General features: G+C 39.2%; 1 protein-coding gene across 4 annotated transcripts in view; it reads left to right on the top strand.

Annotated features, from left to right (window-relative positions):
- The window catches only part of PAK1 (p21 (RAC1) activated kinase 1), a 154,954-nt gene that overhangs the window by 107,040 nt on the left and 25,189 nt on the right, over positions 1–22,725 (top strand). For all 4 annotated transcript variants that reach the window (XM_046016053.1, XM_046016055.1, XM_046016054.1 and 1 more), the window contains exons 6-9: positions 9,264–9,380; positions 10,785–10,959; positions 13,022–13,085; positions 16,612–16,660. In XM_046016053.1, coding sequence (XP_045872009.1) covers positions 9,264–9,380; positions 10,785–10,959; positions 13,022–13,085; positions 16,612–16,660 — 405 coding nt within the window. The remainder of the gene's footprint in view (positions 1–9,263; positions 9,381–10,784; positions 10,960–13,021; positions 13,086–16,611; positions 16,661–22,725) is intronic.

Here is a 22,725-nt window from a genome sequence, read left to right as displayed (position 1 = left end):
ATCCTCCCTGGAGTTTAATTAGGTGGGTTATTATCCTTGTTTTATAGAAGATAACACTGAAATTGGGAAGGTTTAATGGCAATAGGTATCTGATTCCAGTCTGCATTGCTTTCCCCTGGTTCATTCTCTCATCAAATGGAAGAGATGTAATTAAAGAAAGGGAAAGAATTTGTAAGTGATAAGATATTTGGGAGTTTTTCCCTATTATTGAACAGTAAATTATTGAAGAAGGGGTCTAAACAAAGCTGAGCTCTGCTTTGTGGTTCAGATGTGTTTATGCTTTTACAAGAGTGATAACTATCATTTATTGAGGGTTCAATGTGTGCCAGGCACCATGCTAATAACTATTTATGGTTGGTATGGTTAGTCCTCACAGTTACCTTGTGAAGAAGGCATTACCCACCCTCATTTCACAGGTAGAAAACAGACTTGCTTGAAGACTCATAATTAGTGGTGGTGCAGAACCAGATTAGAACTAGGGTGAGTCACAGTCCAGGATACTTTTCACTGTGGCAGAGGACTGAGAAAGATGTCAGAGAGGTCTTATAAAGGAGACTACAGTAAAGTCATAGCTATGTTGTCCTTTCATGAGGAGGAGGAGCCCTGGGGTTCATGCCATATGGCAGAGAGAATAACACCTGCTTGGTAAAAATCTGGTTTAGTATCTACAATTAAAACCACTCAGGTTGTCAAGGACATTTTATCCCCTAATTCTTAACATTTTTCCCTGTGGTTCAGTATTCTATATTTCCTTACTAGTTTTACCTGAGGGATTATGGTTTGCATTGTGATAGCATATCATTATTTTCCATATTGGTTTCATACAGATCATCCCACTTGATTTGTGAAATAATTGGACGGGATTGTTATTCCTATAACACAGGTTAAGAAATTGAGATTCAGAGGGGCGCCTGGGTGGCTCAGTGGGTTAAAGCCTCTGCCTTTGGCTCAGGTCATGATCTCAGGGTCTTGGGATTGAGCCCCACATCGGGCTCTCTGCTCAAGCAGGGAGCCTGCTTCCTCCTCTCTCTCTCTGCCTGCCTCTCTGCCTACTTGTGACCTCTGTCTGTCAAATAAATTAAAAAAAAAATAAAATAAAAATAAAAAAGTAAAAAAAATTAAAAAAAAAAGAAATTGAGATTCAGAGATTAAGTGACTTGCTCTCTACCCTTGAATAAATTAGTAGGAGAAACCAGTACAAAATTCCATTTTCCTGAGCATTCATTTATTTATTCATGCTATAAATATTTACTTAGCACCTTCTTTGTGTCCAGGTGTTGGTGACACAAAAATGAATATGCACTATCTTAGTCCTTGAGGGAAAATTTAACAGCGCACAAGAGGGATGAGGGCTGCAAGATAGGTATGAGTAATGTGTGATGGGGGTCATATTTGATAAACTGATTTATTCTGCCTGGTAGTGCAGGGAAGTTTTCAGAGTTGTTGGTCCTAATGATTTGTTCATTTAAAAACCATGATCTTTAAGATTCCTTCGAGCACTAAAATTCTGTTACTTGTGGCTTATTGGTTTGAGGTCTGGCTCTCAGATTCTCTAGCATTTTAATTCCTAAATTTTCATTTATAAAACAAACAGCTGTTATGTGATAGGTTCTTTGGGTGTTGGGGAGTCAAGGACTGGTAAGGTCTTTGCTCTTCATTTCACAATTTAGTGAGGAATCAGAACATGTAAACAGGGATTCATAATATCTTGTCAGGTAAACACAGGTAATGAATGATACCAGGCAGATAAAAGGGAAATTCTTTCTGGTCTGAGGTAGCATGAACAAAAGCCAAGTTAAGGATCTATCCTTTCAAGCCAAAGACCTAGAACTGTGTGCTGGAGCTAAGGAGATCTTCAATATAGGAGATTGCTACAGTTTAGGAGAAGGAGAGGGGACAGTGGAGAAACAGATTCACACATTTTAGTCTAAACTCACATTTTAGAAAGATTCCTCTGGAAATTCGGTCAGAGTATTAGAATGAATTCATATATCTATCTCTCTTGCTATGTCAAATTTCTTAATTTCAGAAAAGATTTATTTAAAAAAAAATACAAAACAGTGCTCCAAAACAAAAATAGAACATAAATAAGCCGTTGTCAGAAATTCACAGAGGATAGAAAGCAAAGATCAGATTGATGAAAACAGAAGAAGCCATAACTTAAAGTATGTGGAAGAGAAAAATCCTGGGAAGACAAGAGTAGCTGATAGAGTATACAATACAAGAAGCAGCAGGAAGGAGTCCTGGATCATCTTCAAGAGTAAATTATTTAAAATTCTGCATTTGAAACAGCAAGAGCAGTCTTCATCTTACAGAGAGTGAAGGGTAACAGAATTTTGACTCTAAGCTTAAGCCAGGTAATTTTTTTTTTTTAAGATTTTATTTATTTATTTGACAGAGAAAGACACACAGTGAGAGAGAGAACACAAGCAAGGGGAGTGAGAGAGGGAGAAGCAGGCTTCCCGCCAAGCAGGGAGCCTGATGCCAGATCCCAGGACTCTGGGATCATGACCTGAGCTGAAGGCAGACGTTTAACAACTGAGCCACCCAGGCGCCCCAAGCCAGATAATTTTCTAAAGAAAAGAAACTGCCTACTTGAAGAGAACTTGTGCTGTAGGTATAGGTGCTTGAGAGAGAAGCAGAGCAGAGCCTGAGTTAACTACAGATCTCTGCAACAGAAGGGGAAAAGGAAGAGGAGGTCTGCAGTGGAAGAAAATACATTAAATTCTCCATCCCAAGAGTAAATTTTTCATACTTTGGATAATGGAAGGAGAGGAATCTCAACCCTACATGTTCTTCTATGCCAACATACTCTAAAGTGATACCTGCCAACAACCACATGCAGACTCTCTAACTCACATGTAGATTACATCAGACCTCCCATTCAGGAGACAGTGGAGAAACAGACACAACTGCAAAAGAAACCCATGCTGCTTACATGCACTAATCAACCTAGTTCTTCACTTAGAAGTATGAATGGATAGCCCAGGGTCTCTAGATACTGGAAGGAAGGAAAGCATTAAAGAGAAGGATCAGATAAAGAAAGTAAAAGTGGACCCAGAGGAAATAAATAATTCAAAGAATTTTTTAAAAATATATGATATGAACATGTTATATAATAATTACATATATTATATAACATATTATACAGAGGCTTTATAGATGTTGCAGCCACAAAAACATACTGCTGTTAGACCAGAGGATGAAAAAGAGTTCTTAGAAATGAAAAACATGATTAAGGAAATAAATTCAGAGGGATTAAAAAATGCATGTAAGAATGAGTAATATGACACAAAATATAAAAACGGTGGGAAACTGGGGAAATCAGGGACACAGGGATTTACTTATGGAGATTCAAGAGGAATTAGAGAACTGGTGCACTAACATAGAAAAAATAATCAAAGGAATAATAGAAGAAAATCCCTCAGTTAAAGAAAAGCACGACCCTTCAGATAAAAGGGCAAACCAGTTATCAGATCAGGTAACTGCAGAGACCCAAGGATAAAGAGAAAGAGCTTCAGACATTTCAAAGAGAATATGCACCTGATGTTCCTCATTAGCAATAGGAGGCAGAGGAGCAGTATCTTCAGAGGTATGAGAAAAATTACTTAGCACCAAGAATTCTGTACCTAATCAAACTAGCATTTAAGAATGCATGAGGTCAGGGACGCCTGGGTGGCTCAGTGGGCTAAGCCTCTGCCTTCGGCTCAGGTCATGGTCTCAGGGTCCTGGGATCGAGCCCCACATTGGGCTTCTGCTCAGCAGAGATAATATGTAAATAAATAAATAAATAAATAAATAAAATCTTTAAAAAAAAAAAGGAATGCATGAGGTCAAAATAAAGATATATGAAGATACAGTTTAACCACCCACAGATAATCTGACAGGTTAACAAATAATAGCAGTAATTATCTGTTAGCTGAGTTGATGATGATTAAGAATATTCCCTTAAGAATTATTTTTACCAAAAAAAAATTATTTTTACCCAAGTATTAGATGAAAACATCAAATAGGATTAGAATCTTTGTAATTAGTGGTTGTTTTTCTGGGATCTCTTGTAACCATTGTCCTGGAAATCCCTTTGCTGTTTTCTTTGTTTTTTCCTTTCTAATTTTTGGTTTACTTTTGCAGTTTGGTAGAGTTCATCTTCCAGTTGCTTTGAGAAAGTAAATGAGAAGTAAATATTTTAGTGCCTTTCAAGTCTTGAAATGGAGCATGTCTATTCTGCCCCCAGATTTGATTGATACTTTGGCTGAGTCTGGAGTTCTAGATTGAGAATAATTTTCCATCAATATTTGGAAAATACTGTACTTTTGTCATATAGCATTCAGCATTAGCTATTGAAGTCTGAAGTCATTTTATTCCTGCTTCTTTGTGTCTGGCCTATTTTTTTTTCCCTTGAAAAGCTTGTGGTATCTTCTTTGTCAACACTGGTTTGAAATTTCATATTTATATCCTTATATTCATCTATTTATTTTGCAAGGGGCTTTGTGGACTCTCTAAACCTTGGAAATTCAAGCCTTCAGTTCTAGGAAATTTGCTTGACTTAATTCTTTGATGATTTCTTCTGGTTTCTTTGTTTCTTCTTTCTGGAACTCTGCTGTTTAGATTTCGGACCTCCTGGACAGATTTCCCCATTTTTCTTATATTTTCTCTATTTCTCTTGCCTTGATTTTTGTCCTGATTTTTTAAATTAACATATAATGCATTATTTGTCCCAGGGGTACAGGTCTGTGAATCATGAGGCTTAGACATTTCACAGCACTCACCATAGCACATACCCTCCCCAATGTCCATAACCCAGCCACCCTATCCCTACCCCCCACCCCCCAGCAACCCTCAGTTTGTTTTGTGAGATTAAGAGTCTCTTATGGTTTGTCTCCCTCCCGATCCCATCTTGTTTCATTTTTCCCTTCCCTACCCCCCACAACCCCCCTGCCCTGCCTCTCAAATTCCTCATATCAGAGAGATCATATGACAATCGTCTTTCTCTGATTGACTTACTTCGCTCAGCATAATACCCTCTAGTTCCATCCACCTTGTTGCAAATGGCAAGATTTCATTTCGTTTGATGGCTGCATAGTATTCCATTGTATATATACACCACATCTTCTTTATCCATTCATCTGTTGATGGATATCTAGGTTCTTTCCATAGTTTGGCTATTGTGGACATTGCTGCTATAAACATTTGGGTGCATATGCCCCTTCTGTCCTGATTTTATATTCATGCAACATGTGTCTAGTTTTTTGCTTAGCATAAGGTTTGCAGGGTTCATCCATGTTGTAACATGTATCAGTACTTCATTCCTTTTTATGTCCTAATAATATTCCATTGTATTGATATACTACATTTTTAAAAAAGAGTTTTAATTTATTCATTTGAGAGAGAGAGAGAGAAAGCAAGAACATGAGTGGGGTGGGTGTAGTTAAAGGGAGAGGGAGAAGCAGACTCCCTGCTCTGCAGGGAGCCTACCATGGGGCTCAATCCCAGGACCCCAGGGTCATGACCTGAGCCGAAGTCAGATGCTTAACCATCTGAGCCACTCAGGCACCCCTGATATACTACGTTTTTAATCCCTACATCAGTTGACATCAGGGCATTTGAGTTGTTTATACTTTTGGCTATCAGTAATGCTCATTCATGTATGAATTTTGTGTGGCAGTATATTTTTACTTCTCTTGGGTATATACCCAGGAGTGGGATTGTTAGGTCATATGATAACTCTGCATTTAACCTTTTGAGGAACTGCTGCGCTGTTTTCCACAGTGGCTGCACCATTTTACACTCCTATAAGCAGTTTGGAGGGTTCCTATTTCTCTGTATCTTCCCCCACATCTGTTATTCTGGTTTTTTATTATAGCCATTTTAATGGGCGTGAAATGGTATCTCACAATGGTTTTGAGTTACGTTTCTCAGTGTGTAATGATGTTGAGCATCTTTTCCTGTGTTTATTGGCCATTTGTTTATCTCTTTGGAGAAATGTCTTTCCTGTTGTTGATCTCTAATTTAATTCATGGTGTCAAAGAATACATATTACGTGTTTTTAATCCTTTTAAATTTATTATGATGTGTTTTGTGGCCTTGCATTTGGTCTGTCCTGAAGAATGATCTATATGTGGTTAAAAAGAATGTGTCTTCTGCAGATCTTGGGTAGAATGTCCTGTATATGTCAGTTAGATTGAATTGATTGATAGTATTGTTCAAGTTTTCTATAACTTGGCTAATTTTTAATCTTTTTAAAAAGATTTTATTTATTTATTTGACAGGAAGAGATCACAAGTAGGGCAGAGAGGCGGGCAGAGAGAGAGAGAGGTGGAAGCAGGCTCCCTGCTGAGCAGAGAGCCCAATGCGGGGCTTGATCCCAGGACCCTGGGATCATGACCTGAGCTGAAGGCACAGGCTTTAACCCACTGAGCCACCCAGGGGCCCCAATAATTTGGCTAATTTTTATTCTCGTTCTCTTAATTATTGAGATCTCTTTGAGGTCTGTTTCAGCTTTTACTTTCTGCTTGGCTCTTTTGAATCTTTAATTACATGCACACAGCTAAGCTTGTAAGACTAGTGTGAGACCTCTCTTGTGTCTGCTGTGCCTTTGAGCAGCCCCAGCCAGAAATTTGTTTGCCCTATCCAGGACTACAATCTCAGGCTAGCAGATCTGAGCAGTTGGCCTCTTTTGCTAACCCCTCTGGGAAGTCACGTCCATTGACAGCACCACTAGATCTGGGCATTGTCCACTGCTCCAGATGAAAGTGAGTCTGCTTGGGTGATGTCATTAGAGCCTGCCTCATCCTGGAAAAACCCCCACTCTAACAGAGCTAGGGTGGGATGGATGGAAGCAGCTCTGAGCCAGAACATCAGAGGTTCCTACTGCCTTTTATCTGAGTTCAGCAGTTTTTATATCGTGAGTGTTTCTTAGCAACATAAATAGGCCTCGCAGAAGTATTGGAACATACCACGCATGTTTGCATCTCCGGATCTTTGTATTTCTTCCACCTGCCATAAATATTCTCCCAGAGAGTCCATGGCTTGCTCTCTCAGTTCATTCAGGCCACTGCTTATTTGACTTCTCATTAGAGAGCCCTTTTCCATGACTACTCTATTTAAAGTAATACTTCCCCACTCCTAACCAATTACTACTCTCATATGTAAATCTTATTACTACCTGGCATTTGGTAATTTATTTCAACTGTATTTTCTTCTAAAATGCAAGCACAGGACCAGGGACTGTATCTATTTTGTCCTTTCATAGCCTCAGAACCTAGAATAGAGCTTGGTACACAGTGAATGAATACATGAGTTGAAGTCACTGGCATTTTAAAAAGAGGTTTGTGGTTATTAGACATAATGATAACTTAATTGATTCCTTGCATCTTTCTAGCTCCTTAGCACTTATTTACAAAGTGTTTTTATGCCCACATCACTTCATTTCATCCTCCAGTGGCTCTTTGAAGTGTCATTATCCCTATCTTATAGATAAGAAACTTGTGACTTAGGGTGGCACAGCTTTGCCTAAGGACACAGGGATAAGAAGTAAAAATCTGGGATAAAATCCTATATCTCTTGATTCTAGTATTGTTAACATTACCACTCAAAGCCATTACCTCTGGAAATAAAAGGTGTTGCAAGGGAAAGTGATGAGATCCCCTTTTCTGCAGAGTTTTATGAAGCAAACACACCTGTTAAACTGTTTAAAGTGATGAGATCCCCTTTTCTGCAGAGTTTTATGAAGCAAACACACCTGTTAAACTGTTTACAGTATACATTGGGGCCACCTGATGATGAAGAGGCTGCTGAATAACTTTGTTCCCATTTTGGGTTTCTAGTTAAATTTTGTTGGGTGGAATAGGGGGGTCAAAAGAAATTAGAGCAGAAAAATACCAAAATATGTAGTTTGACAGGGAAAGACCTCTACTGGATTTTAGAACTAGAAGTGACTTCAGGTTACCCCTCAAATTATACCACTCCTTTCCCTCCACATTCCTCAAATGATGAAACTCGAGACCAAGAGGATAGATTCTTTCACTGTGGTCACCAAAACTAGCTGCTTACATACAGCTGGGCTATCAATTTTTAAGTTATGCCCTGCACCAGTGGTCCTATTAGTATTGATGAGATTGCCAGTTTTTCTTTTCTTAGTGTGTCAAATGTGGTAAATACCAGTCTCCCACACAGGAGTTCTTGTCTAGTATTCCACTAGGTAAGTTCCTTCACTTAGCTCCTGACATTCCTCTTTCCAGAGGCCCCAAATGGCAGGCAGGAGGGGAGTTCACCTTCTCCCTGTCTCCTATACCAGACTATGAGCTGCTTTAGGACATGGACCATCTTTTTCATCTTTGTACCTCTGTGTCAACAGTATCCATCACACTATTTTACTAAGTACAGAATGGGTGCTCTGAAAACATTTAAAACAGTTGAGTTAGGCCAATATATATTAAAAGATCCTTATTGCCTCTCTGGTCCTATGCTGTCATCATTTAATCTCTATCAGAAAACTCATGTTTTGGAGCTACTCTGTCTCTTAAATAAACACAAATGCTTTGATTTCTGGACCTGCCCTAATACCTGCTGCTCTTGGCCCAGGCTTGTTATAGTTTGCATGGAAAAATCAAGTTGCTGAGATTATAGCAGATTCAATTAGCAGTGCTGATAAGGTTCATTCTTGGACAGGGCAAAAGATTAGAGAAATGGATAGCATCCAGTCTGGGGAGGAACTCACAGTGCTCTTGAGGCAAGGGGCTCCTGATGCTCTGTATCTTCAGGTTGAGGCAAGGGTACCTGATGCCATAATGTGTCTAGTAGGTTTTAGTAAGGAAAGGAAAAGGAGAGGCAAAAGTCTGTCTGGACTCCCATTTACCATATCGAAAGAAATAAGGAATTATAGTGATAAACTTCATAAAAATTCAAGCTTTTGATCCCTTACCCACATTTTGTATTTTATTACCTTTTCAGCATGGAGAGTGTAATTCATGGAAAAAGAACTGTGAGCTTGTCTTTAGAATTTGGACTAGGGAAGGCAAATAGAGAATCTGTAAGCTGGCTTCCCAACTTCCAAGGGACTGAGAGGAGAGTAGTGGCTAAAAGAAGAGAGGGAAGCTGACCGAGTTCCTGGGACTGGCTATACAAAGGTGGAGAGTGTGGAGGCTGCTGTGGGTTTGAGAAGGGGTGTCAGAATGAGATCTCTTCTGGGGATTGGTGATCCTGGTAGCTTAAGCGTCATGTCAAACTGGACCTGATGAAACTGGCTTTTTTCTGCTGTCCAGAATGTGAAGACGGTGTCTGAGACCCCTGCAGTGCCACCGGTTTCAGAAGATGAAGATGATGATGATGATGCTACCCCACCTCCAGTGATTGCTCCACGCCCAGAGCACACAAAATCTGTGAGTCTGTGGGAATATGAACAGCCTTGGGATTTATTAGAGCTTGCAGGGGTGGGATGGGTTGGTGCTGAGGCCTAGAGGTTTAATACTCTGGTAGAGGTTCTTGGATTTTGGAGCTGGTGAAATCACGGAACCACCTTGACTGAAAAGTACTTTCTGTATGATTAAAGACAAGAAATGGTATATTTATTTGTTACTGGTTTGCAGATAGTCCTGAAGTGTCCTAGATAATTGGTGTTTATGCTAACTCAGCCCTAGTTTACTTAGCCTGTCCTCCAAAGACAGGAAGATACACAGAATTAATGTTACTTAGCGCAGGGCTAACGTAAATTATTCTAGTCTCCTGGGAAGCAACAAATTAGCCTGCTGCAGATCTTTTCTTCCCTGCTAAATGTGTAGCATTCTACCTCTTAGAACATCATTGATGATACTGAAAGACCCAAAGGAATTTATAAATACATTAGTGCTATTAATATGCTGGACATCAGGAGTGCATTTTGATGCCGGATATTGGCAGTGATTTTTATTTAACTTCCTCTGGGGTTTTTGCATCTCAGAATAGCCATAGTCCCTCTGCCCTCACTTTGCACAATCTGGTTCCCATGCCTTTTACTTGATTTAGCATCACTGAGCACTGACCTGTCGTCAGATGATACTCTATTAATGTTTCTTTGTTTGGACTTTTTATATGACGAGGGCTTTATAATGAAAGAATGATCTGGGGCTTAAAATCTTTGATAATACAAAAAAAGGCTGCCTTTGGAGTAGAATATTCAGGGAGGTTTTCAAGCAGAAGTTGGTTGACTGGCTATGGGAGATGGTGTGGAAAAATTCAAGGGGCTTAGATAAGCTTTTAGGATGAGAACTTACAAACAGGATCTATGGAATCACCCTTTCTATAGGTCACAAATCACCTGAACAAAAATGAGCTTCAGAATTGGAGAGTTGTCAAGATACCTCATATTGATATGGCCTTTTTCAGGTTGCAAGCTTGTTCATTTAAAAAAATGTTCCCACTAAACCATGAACTTCTCAAAAATAGAGGAAACATAAATGAATTGGTAGTGCTTAGCATAGTTCTTGGCAGGTATTAGAAAGGTGGTAAATACTGAGTGACAAATGAATTAATAAATTTGGTCTTCCTAAGCATTACTTTTCTAAAAAGACATTGTTATTTCCTAATTTCTGTTGTGTATAGTGAGAACAAGTAAGGCCATTCCACCCACAGAGGATGGGCCTGGACACAGAGGAGGAAGAACATAGATTTTGTCCTAGGAAAAGGGATGAGATTATTGGGATTTGTTCTTTTGTGGATCTTCTAACACATACATGTAAAAGTGGTTCCCAGGTGTCCCCTGTGCTAACAAAAACTGGCCTTGGCAAATTCTTGTACCAACAACGCAGGTATATACACGGTCTGTGATAGAACCAATTCCTGTTACTCCAACTCGGGATGTGGCTACATCTCCCATTTCACCTACTGAGAATAATACCACTCCACCAGATGCTCTGACCCGAAATACTGAGAAGCAGAAGAAGAAGCCTAAAATGTCTGATGAGGAGATCTTGGAGAAATTACGTAAGCGCTTTTCTAAACTTTCCTTCTGTATGTGACTGAACGAGCACAAAGATGGAAAAATATTGCTAAAAAGATCCCGATCCTAGGCTTGGTCTGTGTGACTGCCTGACAATGCTTGATATCTTAGCCACATAAAGTGTACTTCTCACCTTACTCCTGCACCCACCTCCTCTGTCTCAGCAGCCGCAATCGGGTATCACATTAGGATGGGAATTGAGGAGAGAATGGATAGCTCACTTTGAGGGCTAGGCACTTCTCAACCTTAAAAATAAAATAAAATTTTATTTTGATATAAAAATATATATTTTATTTTTTTATAAAAAATAGCTTTTATGTAGTAAATAGTCTGAAATGTTGTGTTGAGAAAGACTGGGGCCTTGCCCATAGTTGGTAGGAAAGATTGCTGTGATTATTGGTGCTTACCATTGACTTAGGAAAAGACTGGTCTGCCATCTTGATTGTGGGAAACGAGGGAAGGGAAACTAACATTTTGCAACCTGTACTGTGTACCAAATGACAAGCAGGGTATTTTCTTCACTTTTTCAGTCCATTTATTGCTCAGATTAACCCTGGGAGGACAGACATTATAATCTTCATTTTTTGCAGTTAAGGTATTTGATGCTCAGGGATGCTAAATACTCTGTCCAAGGTCACACAGCCAGAAGGCAACAGAACTGGGGTCAGAGCCCAACTTGTGCTCCTGTAATTAGAGCATGCTGCCTCTTGCTCTCAGGTGGAAACTTCCATTTTGCTTTCTTTAGTAGCCAGAAATGGGGTATATTAGAGTAGCTTGTTTCTGTGTCTCAGTAAACTACAAGGCAATTCATATTAGAAGGAGGGACAGGATTGACCTTTGGGCTTGGAAAAATCATTTATGAGAACTTTCATTTATCCTTTGTACCTACTTACTTCTAAAGGGAATTTGATGTGACTGTTTTGGCCAACTGCACAAACTAGCACTGCTCTCTAAAGCCTAGGTTTCTGGTTCTTTAGCTTAGCAGCTCTCAATTTCTTCCTGATGAATCTTGTTTGATTTTTTTAAAAATTTCACTCTTAAAGTTGCCCTTGCCCAGAGCCCTTATGAAATGATAAAGCAAGAAAAGCCACTTACCTAACCATCTGTTTACTCCTATATATAGTGTTTTTCTCTGAACCAGATTTGTCATACTTAGAACTTCGAATTGTGAAAAGCAGACTGGCCTGAGAGTTAAGGGCACTTGGGTTGAAGCCCCAGCCTTGCCACTGACTTGGGTCTTAGGCAATTTCCTATTGTTTTCTGGGCCTCCTTTAGCTCTTCTTTTAAATAGGGATGTTAGTACCTCTCTTATTTGTAAATCAGATGAGATAATATATGTGAAAATATCGAATATTAGTAATTGGTGTTAGGGGGAGCACACTGGACTGGGGGGACCAAAAACCAAACTCCTAATCTTAGCTCTGACACCAGTTTGCTGTGTGACCTTGGGGGAAAGTATCTTCCCTTCTGTGGGCCTCAGTTTCACCGTCTCTGGAGTACAAGTTTTGAAACCCAACCTCTCTCACACCTCTCTATCTTTGCACTTGAATTACTGTGTGCTGTAACCTCTCCAACTTTCTCTCCCTGGCTAACTCCTGCTTATCCTATAAAATCAGTCCAGATATCACTTACTTTCTAAAGCCTTTCCAGTCTGTATTTTACGCCTCTTTCTGTATTGCAACAATTGTATTTTCATGGAACCGTATGCTTACATGAGACTGAGCATCTTTAACTGTGCCTTATCTATCCCTTTATTCTTAGTATTCAACATAGGACTTGGTACATAGTAAGTGAGCATATTAAATGAGTAAGTGTTTATTGAATGAATGAATTTAAAAATGAATGAATACTGTGAATAAAAACAGTAAGGAGATGAAACTTTTGGTTGGAACTTACAGGTAAAATCTAAGGACCTGCTTAGTATGGCTTTGGGCATCGGAGGTAGTTCTTTAATCCTTGCCATCTGCAGGGTTTTGGGGAATATGGGGCTGGTTTTGTATTTTGATCTGGGAAAAAAATGATTCATGGTCTCTGTTTCTTTCAAAGGGAGCATAGTGAGTGTGGGCGATCCTAAGAAGAAATACACACGGTTTGAGAAGATTGGACAAGGGTTAGTAGGGGCATTTTCTTTCCCTAGAGAAATGACTTCAAAATTGTGTATGCTGGTATATATGATTTTGCTTTTGTTTTGCCTCTCATAAACCTTGTACTTTCTCTACCTCGTCCCTGACCCATCTGGAGGTGTTATGCTAGGCTGACTTCAGGTTTGGCAGAATTATGCTTAGTTTGAGAGATGTGCCATTAGCTGATCATGTTGCTAAAAATAATCATTCAGTGAGAAAGCAAAAACCGTTTACTTTGATAGCACAAAACCTGCTTCCCAGATTACACCTCTGCTTTTTCAGATTAACCCAGTTTACCTGATACTGAGACTTACCAGCACTAATATGAAATGGAAGGCTCAGAACTGCAGACCCCTCTGCTAGTGTAATGGGACCTGTTTTTCTAGGTGGATGCCAGGATTCATGTCTGCTCTCTGATTTCTTCTCTGCATCTCGCATGCTGCCCTCAGTGTACTGAATTCAGCAGATCTTACTTGAGTTCCTGTTTATGTGCTAGACAGTATGAATATGGCTATGAATCAGACACAGACTCTGTCTTCAAAGACCTTTAAAGAAACTGTCAAACACAAAATTATAATTTACTATGATAAGTCTTAAAATTGTTTTACCATTGTTTTGAGCAAAAGAAGCCAGATATAAAAGACCAGAAAGTGTATGATTTTGTTTACATGAAGTTCAAGAACAGGCAGAACTAATTTATGCAATAGAAGTCAGAATAATGGGTGTGTCTGGGAAGGGCATGTGCATTGGGAAGGAGCATAAGGAGCTTTTGGGGATGATCTTTGTGGTAAACGCATGGGTTTTAGATATTGAAAAATCATCAAGTTGTACACTTAAGGTTTGTGCAGATTACTTTATACCTCTGTATAAAAAAGCAAAATAATGAGATTTCAACAGGCCTACCCAAATAGCTAAAATTAAAAAGAAATTAGGAAAAAAAGTATCTGATTTGTAGAAATCTCAGAGTGTTAATTTCATGAAAGCATTATTGCTAATGAAGTCTTTGAAGTTTTGTTTCAGTTTTTCTTGTGCGTCTAAGAACATTTGAAAATAAGATAAAATACTGCATTATATAATGACGTATCTGTACAGCATTCTACACCTTACATCTGTTGTTTGCATCTGTTGTTTAATTTAATCCTTGAAATCACCCTGGATCTTATCTTTTCCTGGTCCTGCCCTTTTCCTACTAGACATGCTTTTGTGAGTCTAAACTGGTATAAGGTGGTTAACCTCGAAGAGAAATTATTTTCCTTGCCTCAAAATAATCTGGGATGGCATTTCCTTTAGTTATTACATTGAGATATTAAGAATGTAGCAGAAAGATACACAGACAAATGTGGGCAAGTTAGGTCCCATTTATGGACTTCAGTTTCTTTGTTCATAAATTTAAGGGAGAGGTTGTGGACTCAGAGTCTTTCACCTCCAGAACTTCTGACTTTTTTTTCATTCAGATGTATGAGGTCCATAAATAGGCAACATCTGCAAAATGTTTTTTCCGTTGCTTACTTGACAGTTCTGTTAGTGCTAGGGAAGGAATGAAATATTTATTAAGCACCTATTCCATGGTTTTAAAATATAAATGCCAGGATGCCTGGCTGGCTCAGTCAGTAGAGCATCTGAGTCTTGATCTCAGGGCGATGAGTTCAAGCCCATGTTGGGCATGGAGCCTACTTAAAAAAAGTTAAAAGAAATACATGGTACACAAATATGATGGATTGGTACTATTATATTTTTTGCTTGTTTTTTCCCTTTAAGACCTGAAGATTTTTTTTTTTTTTACCTGGAATTCATATGTCTTTTCAAGGTAGAAATAACCAGTGGGCCAGACTTCTAGACCTCTGTAATCATGGAGACATAGTCCCAAAATGTCCAGTCCCCATGGGGCCTGGGCATATTTGCCCTTTAAGAATGATGCTTCTGGTAGGATGGGGAGGATGGGTGTAGGATGATAGATACCAGCTTTATGACAGAAAATGGCTAAAGATAGAATGATAAGTCAATGGGAAGATAACTGCCAATACAAATAATCCAATTCTTATAGCCCATATCTTAGGATCACAATTTCCTGGCATGTAGGTAGGCTTCTAACTAAAGAGTGGTGGTGTGGAAGCTGGTGACCATAATTCCTAGCGGCAAGGCATACTTACAAGTGACTTTTCTCCCTAAATTGACCTGACTTCCCTGGATAGCATAATCTTCAGAGCTTGCCTGGGATGCATTTTATTAATTCATAAAAAATAAATCTGATGTATGGATTGTATAGTTACAATATTGTTATATATCACTCATCTACAAATATACAGGGCTCATGATTATAGGCACAAAATGAAGTTTTCAGATATGTAGAGGGAAGCAGAGAAATACTATGAGTAATGCTAGGAAAGCAATCATGTCCGTTCTACATTCGTATTTCTCTGCCTCCCTTCCTCCTACTCTCTTTCTTTCTGTTTGTATGTGTGAGTGTGTATATGTTTGTATATGTATGTACATTATATGCATGTGTATGTATAGTGAGATTATTTTTACCTTGGAGATGGGGTAAGAATTGGATTTTCTAGGAGCATCTGCATTTGAAAAAACATTTAATATTTCATGTTTGAAAAAGTGAAAACCTATTTTACAATATAAACTACAAAATAAAACTCACATATCCTTTTCTGTGATAAATGATTGAAAACACTGTTCTAAAGGTTCATAACATAAAAGCTGGAAAGCACCATGAGATTATGTTTCTGGTCTTTTAGTTGTTATAGTTTTTTTATATGAATTATAATTGAATATAACACATGTAAGTGTACAACTCAATGAATTTTTAAAAAACAAACACACCCATGTAACCAGTACCTACATTAAGAAACAGATCATTAGTGTTACCCCAGAAGTCTATACCCCTTCTTGCTTAAAATATAAGCCATCTTCCAACTTCATTCTGAAAATTTCCCTTGGGCCACTTTCTTCTCACTCCTCACCCCTGTTTGAAAATTATAGATCTTATCTCACCGAGATTTACAGATGAAGAGTTTGAGGCCATAAGGGGTTAAAGGAGGGGATGATGAGAGAAGAGGATCAATCATCCATCAAGGATGATGGAGAAGAGAAGAAGTAAGAGCAGGAAACTAGCCTATATTGAAGACCCATTTTATATTCTAGGTACTTGGCTAAGTGCTTTATGAATTAATTGATTCAAATTCTCTTTTATCTTTACCAATGAGGAAAATTAAAGCTCAGAGAAATTAACTTGTTCAAGGTCATATAGCTAGCAGTTACTAAGTAGATGCTTCAGACTGAAACTTAGGTCTTTTGGCCACTAGAGCCTTTATTCTCTTTCTACTTCATACTGTCTCTCACATATGAGAATAGAGTAGGGGGAAGTGGTGTTGGGGAGGATTAGTTTTGCTGCTATTATTATTAACACTTGCATTGCCAGATTGTATATAAAGATGCATTTGACAGATGTCACTTCATTTAATCCCTATGTTTTTTTTTCTCTCTCTCTCACCTGCCGTTCAGTGCTTCAGGCACTGTGTACACTGCAATGGATGTGGCCACAGGACAGGAGGTGAGTATTAACCACCAACTGTTGCTCCTTTAGTTCTACTGGGTTGTTGTTACTATTATTATTATTATTGTTTTTGTTAATTTTTAGTCCTTCTTAGCTCAATAGGGATACTTCTGTTTTCTTACTATGGCAGACTAGAACTGAAAAGAGTAGTAACACGATGAAACTTACAGATTTTGGAAAAAGTCTCTGTGGCTGCAGTGTGGGGAATAGACTGGAAGAGATAAGCTTGGGGCAGGTGAGTCGGGCGGTTATTGTGTAATTCTAGGTGAGAGATGATGGTTTGGACCATCATAGTATGAATGGAGGGAAGTGGCTGGATTTGAGAGGTACTTAGGTGGATTTGACAGAATTTGATGAGTGACTGAATGTGAGGATGACTCACAACTGAGTGATCCTCGTCAAGGAGAAAGTAAAAAGGTGGAGGTATATGGTTAAAGAAGTTGGATACTGTTTGAGAGATCCTCTTGTGGAATTGCCTAGTGGACAGTTGTGTATATAAGTTTGGTGTTTGGTAGAGGAATCTGATGTGGAAGAAATTTAACTTTATTTTCTTTAAAGATTTATTTATGTATTTATTTAGAGTGAGCAAGTGAACAGTGGGGAAGGGTGGAGGGAGAGGAAGAGAGAATCCCAAGCAGACTCCATGCCAAGCATGGAGCCCTGTGCAGGGCTCAATCCCACAACCCTGAGATCATGACCTGACCCGAAATCAAGAGTTGGACTTTCAATCAACTGAGCCAACCAGGTGCTCCTGGTGTGGAAGAGATTTAAACATGTCTCTAGACTCATAATCCTTCCTTTACTCTGTGCCCAGGATTCCCATTGACATTAAAGTCCTCATTTGGAGGCATCTCTTTATCTCCTTCATTTCATTATGCTGGGAGAGGTCTGACTTTATTGCTAAGACCTGGTGACCCAAGATCTGTAGCAGAAGGAAACCATAAAGGGAATATAGATTACTGGAGGTTTTCTTGCACTCTACTCTTTGGTTGCAGAGCAGGAGTGTTGGTAGATGTGCTGTGGATGGGAGCAGCCCAAGGAAGTCCTTAGTTCATAGAATGCCAGTACTCAGAGGCTGTGAGAGAGACCTCCTGTTCCGGTCACAGAGTTGGGCTCGTTGGAGCCAGGCTACTAGGATCTGCTTGTATATGTTTGGTAATTGAAACCCCCTGGTATACTGTAAAAAGCAAGTTTAATAGGATTAGCACATATTTCACCTTGCTCTTGTGAGTCATTTATAAGCATCTAGACCAAATATTGAGGCTCTGCTGTGGGTAATTATTTATGATTAAAGATTCATTCACTGTTCATTGAGATGAAAATTCAACAACCTAGATGTTTACTGTTACTTACTTAATTTTGGGCAGGTTATTTGACTTCCCTAAGCCTGAATTTTATTTATTTACAAAATGTGCATGATAACATATACCTACCAAAAGCGTTGAAAGAATTCATTAAAGCAGTGCATGTGAAAATACATCATAAACTTTAAGTATTAAAGTTACATATTCATCACCTACAGAAGAATTACATATTTATTAGTTTTTATATGTTCCACAAAGCAACTGCTGAAGATGAGCCTTATGCCACACTTTGTGCTAAGAATGTGAAATATTGAGTCCGATGCAGGCACACAGACATTAAAATCATATGTAAGTGTTGGAGGCCACACTTTCCGTTGGATACGTGTGGAAGTCTTATAGTATGGAGAACAGATTGGAGGATGGGACCCTGCATTAAAGTAATGGTGAGTAAGGAAGGGTGGTATCATTGTGCCAGTTTTAAACATGGTGAATTGGAGGCAGAGATAGAAAAGAGGTGGTTATAAGAAGAACCCTGTGAGGTAGATAATATTATTTCCTTCTTACTGATTAGAAATTTGAGGCTGAGGGAGCTTAAATAACTTTTGCAGGTTTATGCTACAAGCAGTTAGCAAGGACGGGGTTAGAATCTTGATTTTAAAGCCTAAACCTTGCTTCTGGACTGCAAAACCACAGCAGAACTAAGAGTAGGTTCTAGGTCCCTTTGTAATGTTTCTGGCCTCTGGGACCCTCCAGCTCTTGATGGGAGACAGTGATGGGCAGTTGCTGGAGAGACCTGGAGCCTGCGTGTATGAGAAGTTGGCGGCAGGAACAGAAACTTGACCACCATATGCCTGCCTGTGGTTACAAAACTATGAATGGAAGCAAGTCCATTAGCGTGGCTAATGCAGTGTGGTCAAGAAGGCCTCATTTCCTGCCCCAGGGAGTATAAATCTTTAGTGGAGTTGGCGAGATGCTCTCAAGTCTTTGTGAGTGAGTGCTCATTGGGGATTATCCACCGGGGAAGAGCAGAAGTATTGTCCGTCACGTATAGGAAGCTTAGCAATGTTAATGCCAGGAAGTCTCCCAGTTACACAATTATTTTGCAAGCCCATTTTTAGAGGGAGTGTGTTTAATAGAAAGAATAGACTGGAAGAGACTTTGGAGTCAAATGGACCTGAGAGCACTGATTATGATGTTGGGCAATTTTCTTGTACGCTTCAGTTTCCATTTCCTTTCCTGAAAATACAGATAATGATTTTTACTTGGAGGGTTGTTGTTGCTAGTAACGTTACTAGAGTACCAGACATAGCCCCTGGCACATAAGTAAGCATTGCCTAAACAGTATTGGTGGGAAGATGGCTGGTTTTTGTTGTTCCTGTTGATGTTGTCATTCTTGCTGCTCAGTACCAGATATTCCCCAAATGCAGTTGTTACTACAGTTTGCATTTGCATTGTTGTCTTCCTTTATTATTTAAAATTTTTACTTATATTTGAGTAACACATTGGCCGCTGTCTCCTATTTAGTTCTCAAAACAATCCTGCAAAGAGGGGAACCAGGATTGGGGTTATTATCCTCGGTGTATTGATGGAGAGACTGAGGCACAGAGAGCTTGTGATTGGTCAAGGTCAGTAAATGATAGACCCAGAACTTAGGTCCTCAGCACTCAAACCCAGTTCTTTTTCTGTAATAAGAATGCTCTGTGCTAGCCTAAAAGGGACTGAATGGGTGAAGGACATTTAGCCTAGCCCATAGTTAGTGAATATTGAAAAGGACCCCTGGTATCTTGCCACCACCTCTATGTTATCCTCTGCCTGCCAGTCATCTCTCTTGCTGCTTCCAGCAGTGACCTCTTTGAGGTTCATTAGCCCTTTTCTATCCTCTAGGATGGCCAGATGAACTCCAAAGGCATTCCTTTGCCTCCAGATCTTAATATATGTTTTAAGAGCTCACTATAGTTCATATATTTTTACATCAATGTGTTACTCTTCAGACATTAGAAAAAGCTAATAACCAAACATTATAGAAAGCTACAGCCAGACCAGAAGCCTAACCTGATAGGAGACTCCACTCCAAAGCAAATTCTTCTCACTTGGGGTAAGTGATGGAAGAGTCAAAGTGTTTAAAAGAATCATTTCTGTTCTTCCTGATGAACTGGATCTCTGCCAAAGACAGCTTATGCTTAAGAAGTAAGAGGCAGGGGTTTTTTTTTCCCCCCATAAAAATAAGTATTATTCTTTTTTTTTTTTTTTACACTTCTTGCTGTTTCTGGAAAGACTGATTTACTTGTTCTTTTAGGTGATCATGTTCTTTTCTGTTAAGCAAAATATCTCTAGGGAGTAGTATAAGTTCTCCTGTGGAATAGAGTAGCCTATTGCTGGAACTACTTATGGTTTATAAACAAAGTACTTATCAACCCACTGAATTCTCTCTTTCTGTCTTCATTTCCACAAACATTTCCACAGTCACTGTGTGTCAGGTCCTGCGCTTGGTACCAGGGATTCTGAGTTTTCAGATGAGCTCTCTAGCTTATAGCTTCTAGAGATACACACTCCAGCTAATCATCCTGAAGGTAGTTTATGTGGTAAGTTCCCTAAGAGAGGTATAAATATGATCTTATGAAGCTTTAAAGAAGAGAAAAAGCCTGTCTGGTTTAGAGAATAAGTTTCTTTTGGCCTGACACAAAGGATAAATAGCTTTTGAACATGTGAAAAGCATGAAAGGTACTCCAAGTGGAAAGAAGATCAGATCACAGAGTATGTCAAGGAATGCAGTGGGAGGAAAGATCTTGAGAACTTTGAATATTGGGCTGAGGAGCATTTCTAGGCAAACAGAAGCCATTTATGATTTTTGAGCAGGGGAGAGTGTTATCAAATGTGTACTGTGGGGAAGATTAATCTGGCCATGTGTACAGACTAAATTGGCATCACTCTCAAGGGTTCTAATCATGACTTTGCTACTAAATAGCTGTGTATACAAGTCACATATCCTCTCGGAATCATGATCTCCTTATCTGTCAAAAGGAATCCATAGTAATAGTTATTCCATAGGGTATCTCTGAGCATTAAATAAAGTAAACCTGAGAATACCTTACTTAGTACTTGACACATAGAAGAAATGGATGCAAAAGTGCTTTGGGAATTCATTTATTTCTCTAGATAAAAAGCCTATGAAGTTCTTTTTGATACATAAATATTAGGGATCTCATCCCCCTTTTCTCTCTCAATGTCAGTTCTGACTTATCTTTCCACAGCAAGCTCAGAAATTCCTCTCCCCCTTTATGAAGCCTCTCTATCATTGCCAGATTGAAAGAGTTCTTGCTCTGTTTTGTGTTTCTATAGTGCTTTATGTGGACTTTTGTTATAACATACTGCTTTTTTTTCTTTTTCTTTTTCTCTTTCTTCCTCACTTCCTCTCTCTCTCTTTCTTTCTTTGTTCCTTCCTTTCTTTCTCAGAGAGAGAGCGAGAACACTGGCAGGGGAGCAGACGGACAGAGAGAGAGAAGGAGAGAATCTTAAGCAGGCTCCACATCAGTGCAGAACCTGATGCAGGGCTTGATCTCACAACCCTGAGATCATGACCTGAGCCAAAAATCCATAGTCAGACACGTAACAGACTGAGCCACCCAGGTGCCCCCCAGCATACCTATTTTATATTGTGATTTTTAAAAAAATTTATTTATTTTTTATTTTTTTATAAACATATAATGTATTTTTATCCCCAGGGGTACAGGTCTGTGAATAGCCAGGTTTACCCACTTCACAGCACTCACCATAGCACATACCCTCCCCAATGTCCATAACCCCATCCCCCTTTCCCGACCCCCTGTCCCCCAAGCAACCCTCAGTTTGTTTTGTGAGATTAAGAGTCACTTGTGGTTTGTCTCCCTCCTGATCACATCTTGTTTCATTTATTCTTCTCCTACCCTTCTAACCCACCATGTTGCATCTCCACTTCCTCATATCAGGGAGATCATGTGATAGTTGTCTTTCTCCGATTGACTTATTTCACTAAGCATGATACCCTCTAGTTCCATCCACGTCATCGCAAATGGCAAGATTTCATTTATTTTGATGGCTGCATAGTATTCCATTGTGTATATGTACCACATCTTCTTTATCCATTCATCTGTTGATGGACATCTAGGTTCTCTCCATAGTTTGGCTATTGTAGACATTGCTGCTATAAACATTCGGGTGCACTTGCCCCTTCGGATCACTATGTTTGTATTCTTAGGGTAAATACCCAGTAGTGCAATTGCTGGGTCATAGGGTAGTTCTATTTTCAACTTTTTGAGGAACCTCCATGCTGTTTTCCAGAATGGTTGCACCAGTTTGCATTCCCACCAACAGTGGAGGAGGGTTCCCCTTTCTCCGCATCCTCGCCAGCATCTGTCATGTCCTGACTTGTTAATTTTAGCCATTCTGACTGGTGTGAGGTGATATCTCATTGTGGTTTTGATTTGTATTTCCCTGATGCCGAGTGATGTGGAGCACTTTTCCATGTGTCTGTTGGCCATCTGGATGTCTTCTTTGCAGAAATGTCTGTTCATGTCCTCTGCCCATTTCTTGATTGGATTATTTGTTCTTTGGGTGTTGAGTTTGCTAAGTTCTTTACAGATTTTGGACACTAGCCCTTTATCTGATACGTCATTTGCGAATATCTTCTCCCATTCTGTCAGTTGTCTTTTGGTTTTGTTAACTATTTCCTTTGCTGTGCAAAAGCTTTTGATCTTGATGAAATCCCAATAGTTCATTTTT

This window comes from Meles meles, chromosome 8 (assembly GCF_922984935.1).
Source record: "Meles meles chromosome 8, mMelMel3.1 paternal haplotype, whole genome shotgun sequence".
NCBI lineage: Eukaryota > Metazoa > Chordata > Mammalia > Carnivora > Mustelidae > Meles > Meles meles.
The sequence above is the reverse complement of the archived record's forward strand: the minus strand, read 5'-3'. Positions and strand labels throughout refer to the sequence as shown.